General features: G+C 39.2%; 1 protein-coding gene and 1 non-coding gene across 2 annotated transcripts; one reads left to right on the top strand and one right to left on the bottom strand.

The window, feature by feature from the left end:
- The first annotated feature begins 242 nt into the window (after positions 1 to 242).
- On the top strand, positions 243 to 7562 carry LOC105038797 (probable metal-nicotianamine transporter YSL6). The gene is given in 9 exon segments (XM_073260992.1): positions 243 to 318; positions 321 to 339; positions 2472 to 2609; positions 2969 to 3096; positions 3099 to 3157; positions 5459 to 5591; positions 6437 to 6763; positions 6766 to 7080; positions 7083 to 7562. Coding segments are annotated over 9 exon segments (1479 nt in total). The 5' UTR covers positions 243 to 245; the 3' UTR covers positions 7370 to 7562.
- Positions 7563 to 17880: 10318 nt separating this feature from the next.
- TRNAL-AAG (transfer RNA leucine (anticodon AAG)) lies at positions 17881 to 17961 on the bottom strand. Its single transcript has one exon. It is a non-coding gene; the product is annotated as a tRNA-Leu (tRNA).
- Positions 17962 to 21233: the final 3272 nt, after the last annotated feature.

Here is a 21233-nt window from a genome sequence, read left to right as displayed (position 1 = left end):
AGCACCTATTGCTAGAGCAATGACATCAGGTGAAGAGATAATTGTTAAATGTTCTCAAATTCTTATGCATCATATAATGGCGTGGAGAGTTTACATTTTATCAGCTTATGGATTCTCATTTTTGTTAATAAGAGCATGAATTCAGAGATAATATTATCTCGGGAAGTTAAAGAAACATGTATATATTTAAACAGGTTGATGATAGTTAATAATATTTTCCTTATTTGTTTGAATGCTTGTAGGTCATGGTACTTGATTACAAGCTGACATATCCTAGTGGGACAGCCACAGCTATGCTTATAAATAGCTTTCATACTAATACGGAGCTGAGCTTGCAGGGTAAGTTTGGTGGCTTATGTGTTGCCAAAAGCAGCTTATCTTTTCTGCATATCTATTACTTTATGAAGTTGCTAGCATGCCATGGTTCTCTATAGCTTCTTCTTCTTTTATTTTTCGTTTTTAAAAAAAATTTTTTTTTTAAGCAATGAGTGGAAATAACTTAAGTTGTATATGCTTGATTTGTTCAGAAAAAACCTTTTTTCTTTAATGAACTAGCATCATATTAAAAAAATACTGAAAAAAACTTTGTATATTCTGCAACTTGCATGATCAATGATGTTGTTCTTTTACGAGCAATTTTCTAAGCTATCTCATGGGGCCTTGCGCACTTGCTTAATGCGCATTTGCTTCATAGGTTGCAAATATTACTGCAACAAGATGTATAGTTCATTAAAATTCACATTCGGTACATAGGTATCGGGTGTCTCAGTATCCAAAAGAATCCAACATGTGAATCTTCCAAAAATCAGACATTGGGATATGTTAATATCTTAATATATGTATGTGTAAATTTGTTTTAGCATACAATGAATCAAAGTTTCAAATCCCGTGGGATTGGGCTGCCCCATTTTTTCCATGGAATGGGATGTGTCGTCATCCCGCCCTGTCTCGATACTTGGGACATGAGATGTCCTAAGACGTCCCGATCGGGACATTGGGATGCTAGTGTAACGGTCCTATCATGACATATGGGATGGTACCCCGTCTCGATGTCCTGCGGGATGTTTCGCAGGACCTGAATCCTTGCAGTGAATAATGAACTAGACCTATGCTTCTTAATTCATAAAATTGATAAAAGGATTGCTAATTATTATGTTAGAATTAAAAGCATCCATATAGAAGTGCCAGAAGTAGACACATAATGATGATGGCATTATAATTTGATGGTATGAAGTCTTGAAGAATGTCATGAAGTGCCAAAGTTCTGACATGTCAAAAAGTCAAAAATTGTTGGAGTGCGCAGGTAACATTGCTAGTTTGCAGATACAATGACAACTAGATGTAGCACATTTAACTGTTTATAATATTTGAGCTCAGAACTTGCAGATTTGAGCAAAAATCATATGAATCTGCTCTTCAGGCCGAATGAGTGGCAATAAACACTATTTTCTTTTATTCCTTCCATTTTCTTAACTTTTTCCTCAATTTCTTGGAACTGAACTCCTAATTGCTTCCAGTGTTTGGAGAAATTGCAAAAATCAATCGTTGGTTTAGAAAAATGTTTCTTAAATGCTAGCTTTATTGTAAGGAGTCCACACTATAGTTCCCCCAGGTGATTAATTGTTAAAATATTATATTAAAAAAGTGATTAATTTATATCCCTCGTATACAATTCTGAATAATATCAATTATGAATAGAAATATCAGTTTATTGGTTCCTTATTCTCTGATATTAATGACTAATGGACATTGTAAAGGTATTAGTGTAAATTTTCTTTATCATCTTCTATCTTTGTAATTTAAAAGGACATATTTCTGCTTATTTATTTAAATATACTTGGTTAATAATTGATAAGACATGGAAAGTCTGAAAATTTACTTGAATGATTAATTCACATAGACTGAATGCTGGTATTTTGTAAGTTGGAACCACCCTTTCAACTCAAAGAAAAATGAAAAAAACATGACAATAAATAGGCACCAGTGAATTTTGTATAAATAAATGAAGACATGATCCTGGCACGAAATCAAAAATGTCAGATAATCAATACATATAGGACCATGTTTAGTTTTTGATAGTTTCAGCACAAACTCACCAAAAGCATGAAATTTGTCAGCTTTAAAGGAATCTTGCTGAAGCCCCAATATGGGGGTCAGTTTCAGCTAGGAGTCAGCCAAAGCAACTGATTCTGGGTGAAAATTAGAACCTACATATGTTCCAGAGCGGACAAGTATGACTAAGTATCAAAGTGCATACCTGTGTAGCTATGATCTGTCCAGCATAAACTGGCATGGACTGCTTTTATTTACCATCAGCTGTGGCACAAGACTGACACAACATAGTATGCTACTGTACCATCCCACCCTGTGATCAGCATGGGTGAAACAGATCCTGTATCCATTTGTATAGTTAATGAAAGTATATAATTGCAAGCTTCTAATATCTTCTGTACTTGTATAATGTAATGCAGGAAGCAAGTTCGTTGCCTGGGAAAATATCTTAGCATAAGCTTCTGTTGGAGCTGCTTTAAGTGGTTCTTCAGTGGTGTAGGAGATTCCTGTGGCTTTGATAATTTTCCCACACTGGGCCTTGCAGCATTTAAGAATACGTAAGTTTTATGTGCCTTTAATCGCTTTATCAGTTATCTCCTGTCTTAACAACATATTGATGGCGAATTTTGATTGTTATGATCATCTTTTCCTGTCATGAGCGAATTTCTAGATCATAGTTCCATTTGAACCCTTAATACCTGTATCGTGCGATTTTCCATGTATGAACATGTACAAAATAGCTTGTGTGATGGGCAACCAAGCTACTGTATATACAATCAATATAAAATTTTAATTTGTCTGAGTTTCCTTCCACAAGGCGTATCTTTTTTTTTTTTATATAATAAAATAAAGGGAAAGTAATAGAGAAGGGAGCTGTCATCTGTACAATATCTAATGTTCTTTTCTCATTGTGCAGGTTCTACTTTGATTTCAGTCCAACTTATGTTGGATGTGGTCTTATCTGTCCACACATTGTCAATTGCTCGGTTCTTCTTGGAGCCATCGTATCATGGGGTTTTCTCTGGCCATTCATTGCAAAGCGTGCTGGGATTGGTACCCAGATAACCTTGAAAGCAATGACTTTAAAGGTCTCTATGGATACAAGGTGTGGTAAATTTCTCTCTCATCATCTATTTGAGTGTTGTGGATGATGAAACTTATAAATGAGTCAACAAATCATTTGATAATTTGTGAAACTAAATAACATGAGTTTCTATAGTGAAGTCTTTGAATGTTGCAAAGATGTTCTTGACATATGAACTTGTCAAAAGCAGGGTTTACACCTAGGATTCTGTCAAAAACAACTGATCCTAAAGAAGAACAAGAGAAACAAGTGGCTGATGAATAACACCAGGGATACGAGCTTGATTAATTTAGGAATTTCTTTTCTTGATTATGTTCAGTATCGTCAATCATCAGAACCATTCTTCATGACTAATTATATCCATAATTGAAACTATATTCTTCAGTTTTGGTCCTCATCTATCATTGCCAGCAAATGGGCACAAGCATCTATCTTTTGAAAGCGAGCTAGGTCCAATTACTCTGGCCTTTTGACCTTATAGTTGCAAATGTTTGTAATCTTAGCTTTGGTCAGTAATGTAATAGCCTAATAGGAAATCAAACCTTTGAACATCCATTGTTCTTTAGTTGGTTGAAATAAGTGATCCTAGTCAAGCTGTTTGGATGCTGTGTTTGAGTTGCACTTGTTGGAATTTAAATGAAAAATAGCATGCAGCCAGATGCTAGATTTTGATGGTGAAACTGTGCACAATCTTTGCATGCTTGAGCATGTGGTAGCCTAATGTAAGTAATTTGAGATATCTGAAGAATTGGCTGCCAGTTTTCTCTGTTGGCAACAGAAACCTGAATCCCTAGCGATTAATTTAGGTTTATGTCCTAACCTCATTAGATTTAGGGCTGAGCAAATAACCAAAGCTCGAAGAAACCTACCCAATCCGACCCAATGAACATCGGTTTCGATCGGTTGAAAGACATAAATCGGAAAGAATCGGGTTGGGATTTATAAAAAAATCGATTATTTACGGTCGGATTCAATTCCTACACTTTTAATCTGTATGAAACCGAATCCAACCGAGGCAGTATTTCACAAACTCACTTTTATTTTTGGGACGGTGTCGTTTAAATTTCAATACTTCATTCTAAAAAATACTTCGTCACCTATTTGGATTCATGAAAATATTAATGTTGAATTGTTGATGGAAGCACATCAATTTGAGATAATTTTGAAGTGAAAGCTTTCGAACGAATAAATCTTCCGTGTTTCTATTTTGTTTTGTACAGGTTCAAAAATAAGCCCAAAATTTGTAATTTATAAGGTTAGGTTTTTTTTGCGTTAAATTGATATAAAAAAAAAAATAAGCTTAAGTAGGCCAACATTGGACTTAAAAATCAACATTGGGTCAATATTGAAGTCCAAACCGGCACAACCTATCCGAACTCGCTACAAACCATTCACTTCGGTTTCAAACGGTTTATACATGATAAACAGTCGGCAGCGGGTTGAATTTTCTTCAATCTAATTTAGTTCGGTCGGATAAAATTTTCTCTCAATCTGACCGACCCTAGTCTGTGCTCAGCCCTAATTAGATTTATGTCAAGTTATTCAAAATGAAATTTCAAGTGTAACTACAAGTATCTGTTATGATATTCTTTTGAGATGTGCATGCTTGCATGCAATGTGAATTAGTAAAATTACTTTGATAGGTATCTCATTTTGCATATTTACAAGAAATCACTAAACTACTATATATGGTTTGCCATACTGCCATGGACCATACTGGTATTGAATTGGTATGTTGTCTCGTACCATACTGTCTCATATTGTACCGAACTGCATACAAATAGTGTAATAGGATGGTATTAGTGTAAGCTCCAGTACCAAGATGGTAAACCCTACTACTATATTTATTATTTTGATAGTGATTATGCTATGAAGTCTTTCAGAAGGAATATCAAATCATTTTAGGCTGGTAATTAATAATGCCCTTTAATCACACCTTTGTGTTTGATGGTTGAAAACAGTTTTCTTTTGTCCTAATTAAAAAGTTTGCTGTAGTATTCATTGAATACATAATTGTCTTTTTTCATGATTAGACTCAATTGTTTATATGCTTTAACTGATCTCTGTACAAATGTTATCAGCAAGTGCGTCTTCTCAACTTTTGTCTTTAGTTTGTTGTAGTGAAACAGGCATTGTCTTCACTATTCCTGGATGCTATTTCAGAATTGCTTGATTTATGGTGAAATTTCAGTTTTTTTTTTTTGTTAATAATGGTGGAAAGTTCCACCATATTTCATTTTATGAAGAGTAAAATGCCAACCGAAAGAGAGATTGATCAATTTTCTGGATTGAGTTTCTTTGACCACTTTTTCTTTTCCACAGGTTTTTGTGGCGATCTCTCTTATTCTCGGAGATGGTCTTTACAACTTGATTAAAATCATAGTTCTAACTGTCAAGGAAATCTTGAATGCACGCTCGAAAAGGAGTAGCCTTCCTGTTATCACAACTCATCAAGGTAAGCCTATTTTTTGTTGAAGACTCTCTCATCGTCTGGCATAGCTCCATTCATACTGAAGTTTTTTCATGCTATCTTTCATTTTCCCAATCCAAGATTACATGGTAATTTTCAACAAGATTCTCTTATCCAAGAAAGGAAAAAAAAATCAATGTGATAGATGTGGAGTAAAATCTAGAAATAGCTTCTCTGGTGTCAAACTTGCATGCATGAAAGAACTCACATGTTCTCATCAGCATCTAATGAAGACATCAACCAGACCTTAGATCTGTCATGATGGATGAGTAAACAAAGCCTTAAATTTATCTTTATTTGAAGTTACTCAAAGGCTTCACTGGAAGACTGTGCTAGAATGTTTTGGTGGGTAACGTCATCTTCATAAGTTGCTTTGGCTTTCAACTAATGAGATGCTTGAGATTTGAAAACCATTGCAGTTTGGGCCATTGTGATTAGCCATTGCTGTAATCAAAACAAGTGTCTTATTTCAGCTATTCGGAGTCAACTTAATAAATCCTTTTCAACTTTCTATTAAAGCTAACATCTTTGACATTCTCCTTTTAAAAACACACATCCAGTCTTTCCAGGTATTTGCTGAACCTTCCCATCCTATTTTAATTTTTTGCTTCTTTGCCTTCTCATCAAACTTTCTTTGACTATGACTTTCTTTTCAATGAGTTTTCCATTCACTTATCTGCTATACTCATTTGCTGTGCTTAAATCCCCTTGGCCTGGCCATACGACTTTTATCAGAAAGAAAAGAGTTTTGAATTCAAGATATTCATCATGACTGTTGTTGACTGTGTATTACAAGTTCCCTTTGTTAATTCACTGCTTATGATCCACAGACAATAAGAGCTCCAAGCTGTTAACTGAGGAACGGCTGCGGAATGAAACATTCGTTAAAGACAGCATACCTTCATGGTTTGCAGCCTCTGGTTATGTTGGCCTGGCTGCAATATCCATTGCAACAATACCTATCATCTTCCCACCGGTGAAATGGTACCTTGTCCTTGTGTGCTACATCCTTGCTCCCGCCCTCGCCTTCTGCAATTCCTATGGCACTGGCCTCACTGACTGGAACCTTTGCTCAACCTACGGAAAGATTGGTCTCTTCATCTTTGCCTCGATTATCGGCAAGGATGGTGGTGTCATTGCTGGACTCGCAGCTTGTGGGTCATGATGTCCATTGTGTCCACTGCTTCTGATCTCATGCAGGATTTCAAGACAGGCTATCTCACCCTCTCATCACCACGGTCCATGTTTGTGTCCCAGTTGATTGGGACAGCATTGGGCTGTATCATTGCGCCTCTTACTTTCTGGCTGTTTTGGACAGCATTTGATATTGGATCCCCAGATGGTGTGTATAAGGCTCCATATGCTGTTATATTTCGGGAGATGGCTATCTTAGGTGTCGAAGGCTTCTCAACACTCCCAAGGCACTGTCTAGAGATCTGCTGTGTGTTCTTCGTGGTGGCGCTGGTCATCAATCTTTTAAGGACATAACTCCGAAGAATGTATCAAAATATATCCCGATACCAATGGCAATGGCAGTGCCATTCTACATAGGGGCATACTTTGCAATTGATATGTTTGTTGGAACCGTCATTTTGTATATCTGGGAGCTAGTGAACCGGGAGGATGCCGAGGACTATGCTGGAGCAGTGGCATCTGGCTTGATCTGTGGTGATGGAATCTGGACTGTCCCTTCAGCAATCCTTTCAATCTTTAGGATTGATCCTCCAATATGTATGTATTTTGCGCCATCTCTCGCCGGCTGAAATATGTCAACCATTAGGCCTGGTTGATTATTATTTTAAGATTTACTACTCTCTGGAAACATGTAAAATAGCACGTTGTAAGTATGTCAACCAGTAGCCCTGGTTGTTGATTATTTTAAGATTTACTGCTATCTGTAAATTTGTAAAATAGCACATTATATTATGTCTAATGAGTAATGTCAGCATTACTATATCTTTGGTGTTGTAATTATTGTTGCTTGTAGATTGGCTCTGTCTCGATTGTGATCCTTTTTGTAAAGGCTAAAAGTGAGATAGAGCTCATTCTCTTGGTATTGGATGTGTATAGCCTAATACTTGTGATCATTGTGGTGTTTTTTTTTTTTTTTTTTTTTTTGGTACAGTTGATCATTGTGGTGTTCGGTTAGATATCCAGGAGTACAATCCCATTTGCGTGGGCAGTGATGCTTTGATCCCCTCTTCTATGTTTTCCTGAAATCTCTCTCTCTCTCTCTCTCTCTCTCTCTGTTCATGAGCCTTTATCCTTTTTTTCTAAAAAGATGAAGGCTTCTATGATAATTCGTTTGGGCACTTAAATTTTCTTCTAAGAATTGGATTTTGTATCAATTATAAACCTATGAAGCAAGGAATGCCTGGTATTGTTGTCAGCCACTTCCAGTTTCATTCCTCTCAAGTAAATGTTGAATTCCTATAAGGAGTATAGGAAAAGGATTCTACTACTCTTGATTGTGTTTTTCAGCATTTGCTAATTCTAGTCTTAGGTTTGGGAGAAAACCAAACATTCAGAGCTGCAATAGATCATCATGAACGACAAAGGTACAGTCTAACAATCCAATCTGACTAATGGAATTAGAAGCAGTATACATCATGAACCCACACTACTAGGTTAGAGGAAAGGATTGCAGGGATGAGGGAAGTAAGAGATCAGGTGTAGGATAGAGATTGGAGGAAAGGATTGCAGGCATGAGGGAAGTAAGAGATCAGGTGTAGGATAGATGTTGGAAGAAAGAAAGGAGGTTGGTGGTGCAAAGAGGAAATACATGTTGGAAGAAAGAAAGAAGAGAGGAAAAGAGAAAGATCTCCAAACAGTCTATGTCTAATGAAGCAAATCCCTATAGGATAGAGATTAGAGGAGGTTGGTGGTGCAAAGAGGAAATATATGTTGGAAGAAAAAAAAGAGAGAGGAAAAGAGAAAGATCTCCAAACAGTCTATATCTAATGAAGCAAATCCCTATGAGGTGGCGAACCCTTTGGATGAATATTTGGATGGGCAGGCTACCTATTCCCTGGTCATACCTCTGACTGATAGAGAGTGTTGAATAGTTGGGATTCATCAAACTTGAGAATGGTAATGATTAACCATTTAATCCATATAACTTGTTTCAACTGATTGTAGATTATCTATTTAATAAAATGATCAGTTTAAGTCGGAATTTTTGATCTATTTAATAAACAAGATGGATTCGGATTGATAATTTTTTAATCTATTTTGTATCTAACTCGACTTATATCTCATTTGACTCAACCCAATTGCCACCTCTAAATTTAAATCCATTTGAGAATATGGTGGAGATCTAGTAAAATAATGCTTAACAGGTTTCACATGCAAGTCCCTTCCTGCCTAAAAGAAAAAAATTAAAAATACAATCTCCTCTTTTTCTATATCAAAGAATATAATTAAAAGCTTTATTTTGGAGAGTTCTATTTAACTTCCAATACTGTGCACTATTTTTGAACTTTATCTATTTATATATCTTAAATATTATTATTTTATTGATTATTCAATAAATAACCTTGGCACATACACAATAAATAAAATAAGTTACAGATGTTATCCGCTTCGAGATATGTTATGGAAGACACTTTCTTTAGAATAAAATTCATCTTATCCAAGTGCAAATAGCCATAATAGTTTACTTTTAAGATACAATGGAATGCTATGTATTCTTATTAAAATGCATTATGAGGAAGGAGAATCAAGGTTGAATCTTAAGCAGCCAAATTTAATTACATTTGGCAAAAATTAGGAAACTTGACTGGTAAAAGATATCTCGTAGTTCTCTTTTTTGCAAGCTTCATTCTCTATTTTGAAATGCTCAAAGGATGCATTTGACTCGACTGAATTTAGTACTCAATTTACTCTTTTAATTCGCATGCAATTTTGATAGGGGAGAGAGAAATAAGGGAAAGATAAAAACTGAACTTTATTCATTCAATAGACTATGTTATTTAGGAGATTACAACAATATTTAATACAAGGATTCATATTTAGGAGGATATTTGTTTAGTTTTATATCCAATACATGACTATTCTAAAACATTAATATGTTGAATTATTGAATAAATAAAATAATATTTTCTTTCCTCAATGAATTAGTTGAGATTTTTTTAGAAAAAAGGAAATCAGTGATTTCCATGTATAAAGGATATATATCGTATATAATGTAGCATATTTAGAAGATGAATTAGGTCACACCATCTGTGTGACTTAATCAGCCTAGACTTCTAAGTAACTACAGCATTTAACTAATACTAACACCAATTAGGAGCCACGTCCAGGCTCCCCGAGGATAACCAAAACTTGGAAGTTACAAAATCCATGCTAGTTGGCTGTTGGCAACTTCAATTTAATAATCTTATGGAGAACCACCTCCAATATGCATCATTCAAAACAAATGCTGAAGAGTTTGATTGAAATTCATTCAAATTTAGAAATAGTTATCTATATTTGAGATGGACTATGCCCCTTTCAGGAGGATAGGATGCCTATTTCTTTCAATTTCAATATTGATAATGAGGCATCCAAAATCAAAGATCTATAATGTTAATCACGATCAGCCATTTGAAATTTTTAGATACTAAAAATTATGTTTTGATAGTCCTTAACTTATGTATCAAATAGATGCAAAAATTAACAATATAAATAATATAAGATCATTTTTTACTATGATCTAAATACTAAAATCTATTAATTTTCCATCTATATATTTATTTTAATATGTGTAAATCATGACAAAATCATGCGAATGCCTAGATATCCGAATGAGTATGGGATTGAACCTGGGTCCCTAATCTCAATGTAAAAGACTTCAGCATCTAGGCCACTTGACACACTCTAACTAGTTACAAGGTTACGGTCGGATGGTGCTTTTCTAAAACCACATGCATCGACTCCTTAGACAAATCAGTGTCTCTTACCATGAATAATTAACATGATATGGTAATACAATTGGAGCATTGTACCACAAAAAAGGAAAAAGAAAATAACGAGCTATAAAGGAGCAATGAGCTATAAATATTTCTTTTATTAATGGCTTATATAGTAAATTCTTCCCTCGATGAGAAGCTCTATTATACAAATCGAATGCTAGAAAAAAAATCCTAACCATGTGTTGCGGCCAATCCCCTCGTCGTCTGGTCGTCCGGAATGAGCGTCTGCAAAAGAAAGTCCGCACTGACCGGAGGTAGTTCCGGCGGGAACCCTCCGACGGTCAAGTCAGAGAGGAGACTAGGCAACAGTGAAAAGAAAACAAGGAGCTCAACGAGAGAGGGAAAGAAAGAGAGGAAGCAAGCCCAAAAGTTTCGAAGGGACCTCTAGCACTGTTGTCTTCCCCGATATATATAGTGGAGCATGGTATGGCGCCGTCATTAATGACGCGGACAATTGAAGTATTGTCAACTCACTGAGGACTGTCAGAGCCACCGTAAAGGTGTCAAATCATCGTGAGGCTGTCAAATCGCTAGGGTTGACCATGCCTTAGGTGGGATAATGCCCCTAGGCGGCAGTGCCGCATGCCGTTGTCAGGACTGACAGTCTCTGGCAGTAGTACGGCGATTGGAAGAGCCGACCGACCATAGGTCGGCGGCCAGCTGAGGGGCGTCGGGTGAAAATTTGGGCCCCTCTGACAGTCAGTCGGGCACGTTGCAGGAGTCGGGCATCGGACTCCATAGTGCAGTCGGTTGGGAGAGCGGAAAAGGTCTGCCTGACCGACGTATCCTCGGTCGGTCAATAGCCGTCGATCGGTCGGTAATGGCACCCATCGGTCGGACGGTGAAGTCGGGTGTCGGACATGTAGGCCCGATGATGAGTCGGCTTGAGTGGGGTCGGTCAGTATTCGACTGCCGGGACGTCGGGTGATGACCCGGAGGCACCGTCGGCTGGTCTAGTGTCTTGCTTAAGTCGGATGTCGGCTGCCACCCCCGACAGTGAGTCGGTAATATGGGTTCGATCGCTCGGTCGGTCGGGAACAGCATGGGTCGGTTCGACCGATACACCTTCGGTCGGATATTGTCGGCAGTCATCTGTCGGGGCTGTCGGTCGGAGTCGTCCGTTGGGGTCGGTCGGGGTCGTTCGTCGGAGTCGTCCGTCAGTCGGCGGGGTCGTCCGTCGGAGTCGTCCGTCGGTCGGCGGTTGGGTCGTCCGTCGGGGTCGTCGGTCGGAGTCGTCCGTCGGGGTCGTCGGTCGGAGTCGTCGGTCGGGGTCAGTCGGGGTCGTCCGTCGGAGTCGTCCGTCGGTCGGCGGTCAGTATATCCCAACAGTTGCCCCCCCACTCCTGAGTCCGATGTCGTGTTGGCTCGCGTGAACACGTGGGCGACGGCTTCGGACGAAAGGAGTGGTTTTCCGTTTCGTCTTGCCCTGACAATGGCGATCACATCAACGAACGATCCAATATCGGTCGTCCTGACTGTAGGTCGAGCATGCACGTTAGGTCGGAGGTCGGCCAACCTCCGAACATTGCTCGTCGACACGATCATTCCGCAGAATCTGATAGTCGAGCAGCGTCTGACGTACTCGGATAGGATAACGATGGCAAGTCGAATATCCATCGTCCGGCCCTTGGTCGGACGTATGCATCGGGATGTATGATAAACGGTGGCAAGCCGAATATCCTTCGATCGATCATGATCAGATCGGTATGTCGCGAATGCGACTGCGATCGTCTTGGCATTTTGCCCTTCTTAGTTGAAGCTAAGTCGGCAAGTTAGCCAGCCGCATTGGTCGAAGCCCTTTGCCTTCAGAGGTGGGGGCCGTCGTAGCTATTCCGCCCCTTCGATCTCCGTCGTAGAATCCGATGTGTCCTCAACGATCGAGACGTAGATTGAGCCGTTGGTTCGGCGATTCGACGATCAGGCCGACGATGGAGTCATAGATTCGGCGATCGGCAATCGAGCCATATTGGTCGGGGCCTTTTGCCTTCAGAGGCTGAGGCCGTCGGTTCGACGATCGGTGATCGAGTCGTTGATTCGGCGATCGACGATCGACCGTATTGATCCGGGCCTTTTGCCTTCAGAGGCTGAGGCCGTCGGTTCGGCGATCGGTGATTGAGCCGTTGATTTGGCGATCGACGATCGAGCCATGTTGGTCGAGGCCTTTTGCCTTCAGAGGCTGAGGCCGTCGGTTCGGCGATCGATGATCGAGCCGTTGATTCGGCGATCGACGATCGACCGTATTGGTCGGGGCCTTTTGCCTTCAGAGGCTGAGGCCGTCGATTCGGCGATCGGTGATCGAGCCGTTGATTCGGCGATCGATGATCGACCGTGTTGGTCGGGGTCTTTTGCCTTCAGAGGCTGAGGCCATCGGTTCGGTGATCGATGATCGAGCCATTGATTCGGCGATCGATGATCGGCCGTGTTGGTCGGGGCCTTTTGCCTTCAGAGGTCGAGGCCATCGGTTCGGCGATCGGTGATCGAGCCGTTGATTCGGCGATCGACGATCGGCCGTGTTGGTCGGGGCCTTTTGCCTTCAGAGACGGAGGCCGTCACAGATATTCCACTCCTTCGATCTCCGTCGTAGAATCTGCGCACGAGGAGCGGAGAGAGGGGTGTAGGAGTCATACCTGCGATGCGTCGGTCTCGGACTCCGTCGTCGGGGCAAGACCCGTCTATCGGTGGAGGGCCTGCTGGGTTCAGCAGGGGCCCGACCTTTCTTCCGTTTTTCCTTTCGGCCCGTGCCTTAAGTCAGGCGCCGGTCGGAAGCACCTTCGTCCGCGCGCATGTACTTGTACGCACGCTCCAGCAGTTCGACGTATGTCTGGGGGAGGATCTTGTCCAGAGAGTATGTGAAATGGGACCCCCTTAGCCCCTGTTTCATGGCCGAGATGGCCATGTCTTCGTTGAGGTCCCGGATCTCAAGTGTGACCGCGTTGAATCGCGTCACGAAGTATCGTAGAGTCTCATTTTCTCTCTGCTTGAGGGAGAAAAGACTGTCCGAGATTCGTGGCGGCTTCCGACTGGTGCTGAAATGGACCACGAAGGAATATTCGAGCTACCCGAAGGAGTGGATACTTCCCGAGCGGAGGCCGGAGTACCAGGCCCTGGCAGCTTTGCGGAGTGTGACGGGGAAGCCGATGTAAAGAAGAGCGTCGGTTGCCCCTTGAATCGTCATGAGAGCTTTGTAGCTCTTCAAATGGTCGATCGGATCGGCGGAGCCGTCGTAAGGCTCCACGTGTGGAATCTTGAACCGATTAGGGATCGGTTCGTCGAGGATGAGTCGGGAGAGAGGTTGGGCGGTCTGGAAGTCAACATCGTTCGAGGACTTCTGTCCGTCCACCTGCAGCTGTGCGAGTCGACGGTCGATTTTTTCGAACCTGCGTTCGTAGTCGTCGGTCCGTCGGTGCTGGGAGACCCCAGGAGCGGAGTCTCCAGAAGAGTCCGGGAGAGAGGCGGACGGCGTTTGCGGGCGCTTCTCCTTCCTTGCTCGTCCTAGCTAGGAGGGAGAATGCCGTCGGGACCGATGGGTGTCACGCCGCGGCCGCCCCTCCTCTCGGCAGGAGCGCTGTGGCAGGTGCTCCTGCGGAGGCGACGGAGACCGATGCGGGCGTCGGCGGCTGCTTCTGGAGGGCATCAGACGTGCCGCCGGTTGCCCGACCGGTGAAGGCGGCAATCGGACCGATTGTTGCTGAAGGCTTTTGACCGCATCCGTCAGCACGGTTATCTGCCGTACGATCGTCGCGATCTGCGCCTCCGTGGTCACCGCAGGGTGCGGAGAGCTAGGTTCCGCCGCGGAGGGTGGAGGAGAGGCCTCTTCTCGACGGAAAGAGCGCCTCGCCGATCCGGTGACCCTCGATCGCTGAGCTCTTGTCTCTGTCATCCCTCCTACCTGGCGCGCCAATCTGTTGCGGCCAATCTCCTCGTCGCCTGGTCGTCGGAAACGAGCGCCTGCAAAAGAAAGTCCGCACTGACCGGAGGTGGTTCCGGCGGGGACCCTCCGATGGTCAAGTCAGAGAGGAGACTAGGCAATAGTGAAAAGAAAACAAGGAGCTCAACGAGAGAGGGAAAGAGATCGAGGGAGCAAGCCAAAAATTTCGAAGGGACCTCTAGCACTGTTGCCTTCCCCGATATATATAGTGAAGCATGGTATGGCGCCGTCATTAATGGCGCGGACAATTGAAGTATTGTCAACTCACTGAGGACTGTCAGAGCCACCGTAAAGGTGTCAAATCACCGTGGGGCTGTCAAATCGCTATGGTTGATCATGCTTTAGGTGGGATAATGCCCCTAGACGGCAGTGCCGCATGCCGTTGTCAGGACTGACAGTCTCTGGCAGTAGTATGGCGATTGGAGGAGCCGACCGACCATAGATCGGCGGCCAGCTGAGGAGCGTCGGATGAAAATTTGGGCCCCTCTGACAGTCAGTCGGGCACGTTGCAAGAGTCGGGCATCGGACTCCATAGTGCAGTCGGTTGGGAGAGCGGAAAAGGTCTGCCCGACCGACGTATCCTCGATCGGTCGATAGCCTTCGATCGGTCGGGAATGGCACCCGTCGGTCGGTGAAGTCGGGTGTCGGACATGTAGGCCCGATGATGAGTCGGCTTGAGTAGGGTCGGTCGGTATTCGGCTGCCGGGACGTCGGATGATGACCCGAAGGCACCATCGGCTGGTCTGGTGTCTTGCTTAAGTCGGATGTCGGCTGCCACCCCCGACAGTGAGTCGGTAATATGGGTTCGACCGCTCGGTCGGTCGGGAACAGCATGGGTCAGTTCGGTCGACACACCTTCGGTCGGATATTGTCGGCAGTCGTCTGTCGGGGCCGTCGGTCGAAATCGTCCGTCGGGGTCGGTCGGGGTCGTCCGTCGGAGTCGTCCGTCGGTCGGCAGTCGGGGTCGTCCGTCGGGATCGTCGGTCGGGGTCGGTCGGGGTCGTCCGTCGGTCGACGGTCAGTATATCCCAACACCATGTTTCTCCCTTTCAAATGCTAGTAATGTTTTCCTTTTATTCGTAACATTTTTTGTTTTTGTTATAGCCTGTTTTAAATATGCCTCAACTAACTAATGCAGCTTATCCAGGGTCTCCATAACAGCGGGAACCTTATCCGGTGAAAGAGCATCAAAATCAGGACCTAAAAGTGAAAATTTTCAAACATTTTGTTTTTAGGTAAATTCTTTTAAAAAATAAAAAGTACATATTTGTTGAGAGTGGTTTTTTTGAGAAATTAAAAATTGTTATTACTAGTGATTTTTTTTTTTTCCAGAGAAATGGAAAAGGAAGAAAAAGCTGAAAGTAGCCAATCAAGTGAATTTGGCTTTCTAAGTAACACATTTATATGTGATTTTCTTGATTGCAGACTTTTTGAAGTACACTTTCCAACTTCAACTATTTAGGGACAGGTTGCTTACATAATCTCCATGACAATGGGCACCTTATCCGGTGAAAGGGGATCAGAATCTTGACCCAAAATCGAAAACTTTCAAATTTTGTTTTTAGAGAAATTTAAAAAGAAATCAAAAGTACCTTTCAGTTGAGTGTTTCATATTTTCATGGAAATTAAAAATAAAATTGCTACTATTAGTGGTTTTTGTTTCTCAGAATAATGGAAAAAAAAGAGGAAGAAAATGTTGAGAAGAAACAATTTTGTATATGTAGAAATAAAGAAGTAATGTTATCGATCATTTATTTTTATAAATATCAAGATAAATAAATAAATTAAGGGCTTATTTACTATTACTTTTATTTCTTGTTTTCTATTTTTAAAAATAAAATTATAGCAATCAAAATGAAAATATTTTGTTGCTATTATTTTTATTTTTTTTTAAAAAGTTGTTATCATTATTTTTAGAAACAACAAAAATAAGAACTTGTTACTCTTAATATTTTTAAAAATAAAAAAATTCATATATTTTATCATTACTATCGACACCACCTCCATCGCTATTGCCATTACTTTCACCACTATAGCATTTGTTGCCACCGCTACTACTATTATTATCATCACTGCATCATTACTTTTGCAACACTACAATCACCATCATCAGTCTTATTATATCATTATCCCTACGAACACTATCATCATTGTTGCTAAAATTCTATTACCTCCATCATCACTATCTTCTCCATGCAGTCAAAATTTTTGTCATCATATTATTGCCACTATCTTTATCAAATTATCACATCATTATTGTCTCCTCTATCATATTATTGGTGCTCCCATCAATGCTATCACTATCAACATTATCATTATTTCCATATCATGGTTACCTATATCACCGGTGCTCCCATCAATGCTACCACCATCAACATTATCATTATTTCCATATTACTAATGCTTTCATTATTTTTATGGCACCATGATCACCTTTATCACCAAAGTTTATGCTTTTAAAATAATAAATTATACCAAGCATATTCATATTTTTAAAAACATAAAAAATGGAACTGAATTTTGTTTTTCAATTTCTAAAATGGCAAAAATGAAGGTGATGCCAGACAGCAATGATATTTATAAAAATTATTTTATTGTTTTGAAAACTAGTTAATTATACAAAGTATGCTTATATTTTAAAATTTTAAAAAAATTGAAAATAGAATTTCTATTTTTTTCATGAAGTGACACCGATTGCAATGTAAATTTATCTTTCATTTTTATACAAATATTTTTTTTAAAATGCTTTTATTTTAAAACAAAATTTATATTCTTTTGTTTTTAAATAGAAAAAAGAAGAATTGATACTAAATAACAAGTAAATTTAAATTCTATATTCATAAAAATTATTTTATTCTTTTAAAAATATTAAACATATTAAGCATGAATATATTTAAAAAAAAATTAGGAAAATTGGAAATAAATATTTTATTTTTCTATTTTTAAAAATAGTGAAAATGAAAGTGGGGAAAAATAGCTCCTAATTTATCATTCATCCTTTTACAAAAAAATTTTAAAAATTTTAAAGATACTTTTGTTGCAAAATAGCATCTAATTTATCATTCATCCTTTTATGAAAACTTTTTAAAAATTTAAAAAGATAATTTTATTTTTATACAAATATTTTTTTAAAAATACTTTTATTTTAAAACAAAAAATTATATACTTTTGTTTTTAAATAGAAAAAAAGGGAATTGATGCTAAATTACGAGTAAATTTAAAAATATGAACCATATTAAGCATGATTATATTTTTAAAATAAATTAAGAAATTGGAAATAAAAATTTTATTTTTCTATTTCTGGAAATAGTGAAAATGAAAGTGCGGCAAAATAGCACCTAATTTATCATTCATCCTTTTGTGCAAACTTTTTAAAAATTTTAAAAAATAATTTTGTTGAGAGTGGGATTTGAACCCACGCCCTTTCGGACCAGAACCTTAATCTGGCGCCTTAGACCAACTCGGCCATCTCAACTGTCGCAAGAGGTATGTATTTTTTTTTATATAAGCGTATGTTTTGCGATCTTTGTTGTTTTGCTTATGGTTTTGGGTGATGGCTGCCGGACATGTTGGCTTGGCAGCTGCCGCTGCCGCCGGTTCATATTTTGTAAAACATTATAATGTTTAATATTGCCCTTGGACTTTCTCCTTTACCCAAAAAAAAAAAAAAGGGGGGACATGATTTATGATGAATAATAAGATGTTCAACTAACGCAAACTTGGTCCATTCAATCATAAGGAAGAACTTCCGTCATTGTAATATGCATCAACGAACAGTAAATTTTACATAGCAATTGGTTAAGACCTTAGTAGCCTTCGTGAGGTCCTAATTGAGCTTTAGGAAAGGTGTATGTTGTGCTCGTGCTCCCATAGCCAGCTTTGCGTGAGCAGGTTAGAGGTTAGTGCATCTAAAATAACAAATTCAATTTGATAATAAGTATTTGATATGGAGAATCTCAAGAAATCAAATTCTTTTTTTCATAATCTAGCTAGGAAGTTCTTGACAAAATTATACAGTGTCGCAACTCTAAATTTTTATACAAACTGCACAAAGTTTTATTTTTTTTTGAGAGAAGTCAATAAAAGAGAACTTAATAAATATTCCAAGATATATTTTTTTCCATTTATGTTCATTGTAGTTGCATGATAAGATGATAAAATTTAAATTGCAAGACCTATTATAGTTACATTTAAAGTGATGTTAAAAAAAAATTATAAATGATTTTAGTCTCTAAACTTACAACTGGGGACTTTCTAGTTGCCAACATTTGAACTTCACATTCTACATCTGAATTATCGATTGATAAGCACAGATTTTGATTGGCTACAATTGGACCGGATGCAAGCAACTGAATTGCACCATAAAACTTTTTTACCACATCCAGAGATATTGTCATAAATATCCTATCCCAAAACATAGGCTGTAGTTGTAATCTTGAAGGGCTATCGTTGCCTCTCTTTCTCTCCAATACTCATCTAATAATATTACTATGTATGTAATAATAAAAATTATCATGATGTTATCATAATTCTTACTATATATATTAGTTATTCTATGATAAAACAATAACTATCATAATATTATAATAGTATAATAATGTTATATAATTATGATATAATATTATAATGTAATAGTTGTTAAATAATAATTATTGTTATTATACTATGATAGTAGCTATTGTAATACATTATATTATCAAAACTAGTTAATTATTAAACTAAAATAATACAAGAATTGATTGAATTGATATTACACTTTAATATTAATTAAATATTAAAATTATGCCATATTAAGTGGGAACTTATTGAGCTCTCTATGGCATTGCTTGTATACTATAGGTCGACGGTGTGTGTTCTTTTCACTAGAGTAGTTGTTCATCAGTCTACTGTAGGTGCATCTAAAAAATTAAAAAAAAATAAAATGTCTCTCGATCTCTTCAAGATTGCCATCAAAGCAGTCTATAATGTTTAAATTGAGTGCTTAGCGACAAACGAGGCAACCTAATCCACTGCTTCATTTGTCTCATATTAGATATGCCTAACAATGAAGATAGTGTCTTTGCTAGCCAAGTCCCAAAATCCTACAACAGGGGGGAAGAAAGCTCCTTTGGCCTAACTCCGAATCTAATCAATCATGGTTGCTCCGTCCCCGTTAAATAGAATAGACTCCGCCCTTAGCACCCATTGAGCATACCTGGTGTCCTCTCATATTGCCCTCAACTCTGTCCTCAAGATTGAGGTGTTAAACAACAGACTCTAGCCAGCTATAATAAGTTTGGAGTTAGGGCATTTAATGACAAAAGCCACTCCATCATATTTGTCTCCATCCAAAATACTGTCATCGAAGTTGATCTTAAGAAAATTTAGGGGTGGAGTCTCCCAAGAGATGAAGATCCTCTTGATTATTGCAGGAGTTACTGAGGTACCCTAGATATCTTGAGCTATCAAAAGCCCTCTAATGGCATGCACTACAATAGCCTTTTTGGTCTGAGTTTGAGGTCTCTCTAAAATAAACCGCAGCATATATTTGATGCCATCAAAGATCCAGATATTCTTGGCCAGTCAGATTTGATAAGCAATACATCTCCAGGATAGTAGTCGATCGAGAAGATAGTTTGCTAGAGCCACTCCTAAGCTGAACAAGGAAGGTATCAATTAGAATATTTACTTTAGGTCCCAAGCAACACCTTCAAGCCTCCAAATCCATTAGGCTTGTCCACATTAAAACAAGACATGCTCCATAGACTCAACATCACAACATGGGCAGATCAAAGGATGTTCATTCTTCATCTATTCAAAACTCCTCTAGTGAGGAGCCGACCTAGGCCACTTTCCAAATAAAGAGGGTGACTTTTTGGAGCACTCCAAGCCTCTGGATCCATATCAGATGGGAAAAATTATTTATAGATCTTTAAATGGATTCGAAATTATTTTTAAGTTCTTACATTTTTCAAGTTGAATAAAAAGACTCTGAAATGCTAAAGAGTTATTTTTGTATAATCAAGGTACATACATGCATAACCTGAATATGAACATGCATAATCAGATATTGAAACTAGATAACCTACGTAATTTGAATATAAACTTGTATAACTTGAACATAAATCCGTGTAATCTGAATATAAATCTGTGTAACTAATCTGTGAGGACGATACGAATTTAAAAATAACTTCTTAGCATTTCAGAGACTTGCTATTCAACTTGAAAAGTTAAGAGACTTAATTTTGGATCCTATCCAAAGATCTATAAATAATTTTATTTAGATGCCTCACCTTTAACCAGCATATAGAAATCCCTTGCTTGGTAGTTGGTCCTTCAAACTTTCGTATCGAGGATTTTATGCTTTAAGATCACCAGCATTCGATCTCTTGGAGCCAACTGCTCCCCAAACAACCGAGCCACTAAGATGGTATTCCACCTTCTCTCTCCAGTACCGGAAGATCAGCAACCCACATCTCCACTATCACCTCCATGTCAACAAAGTTTGGCCACGGACCCAACGAACGGTTGGAAATCCAGCGTCACTTATGACGTCCACATTTCAACCATCCCAACCATATGTCTTCTCACTATCAGTCCTAAACAAAGTTAATGCATTTATAGTTTTACCACCTACCACATCACAGCCCTTTTCCTTTTTTTTTTTTTTTTTCCCTAAGATTTAGTATGGATTCTTGATTATGCAACTTTTGCACCATAAAGTACTGTACTATTATAGATAGTTGCCATCTCGAAGATGGACAATTC

The sequence above is a fragment of the Elaeis guineensis genome, chromosome 1 (assembly GCF_000442705.2).
Source record: "Elaeis guineensis isolate ETL-2024a chromosome 1, EG11, whole genome shotgun sequence".
Classification (NCBI taxonomy): domain Eukaryota; kingdom Viridiplantae; phylum Streptophyta; class Magnoliopsida; order Arecales; family Arecaceae; genus Elaeis; species Elaeis guineensis.
Note: the sequence above shows the minus strand (reverse complement) of the source record. Positions and strands in the feature narration are given on the sequence as shown.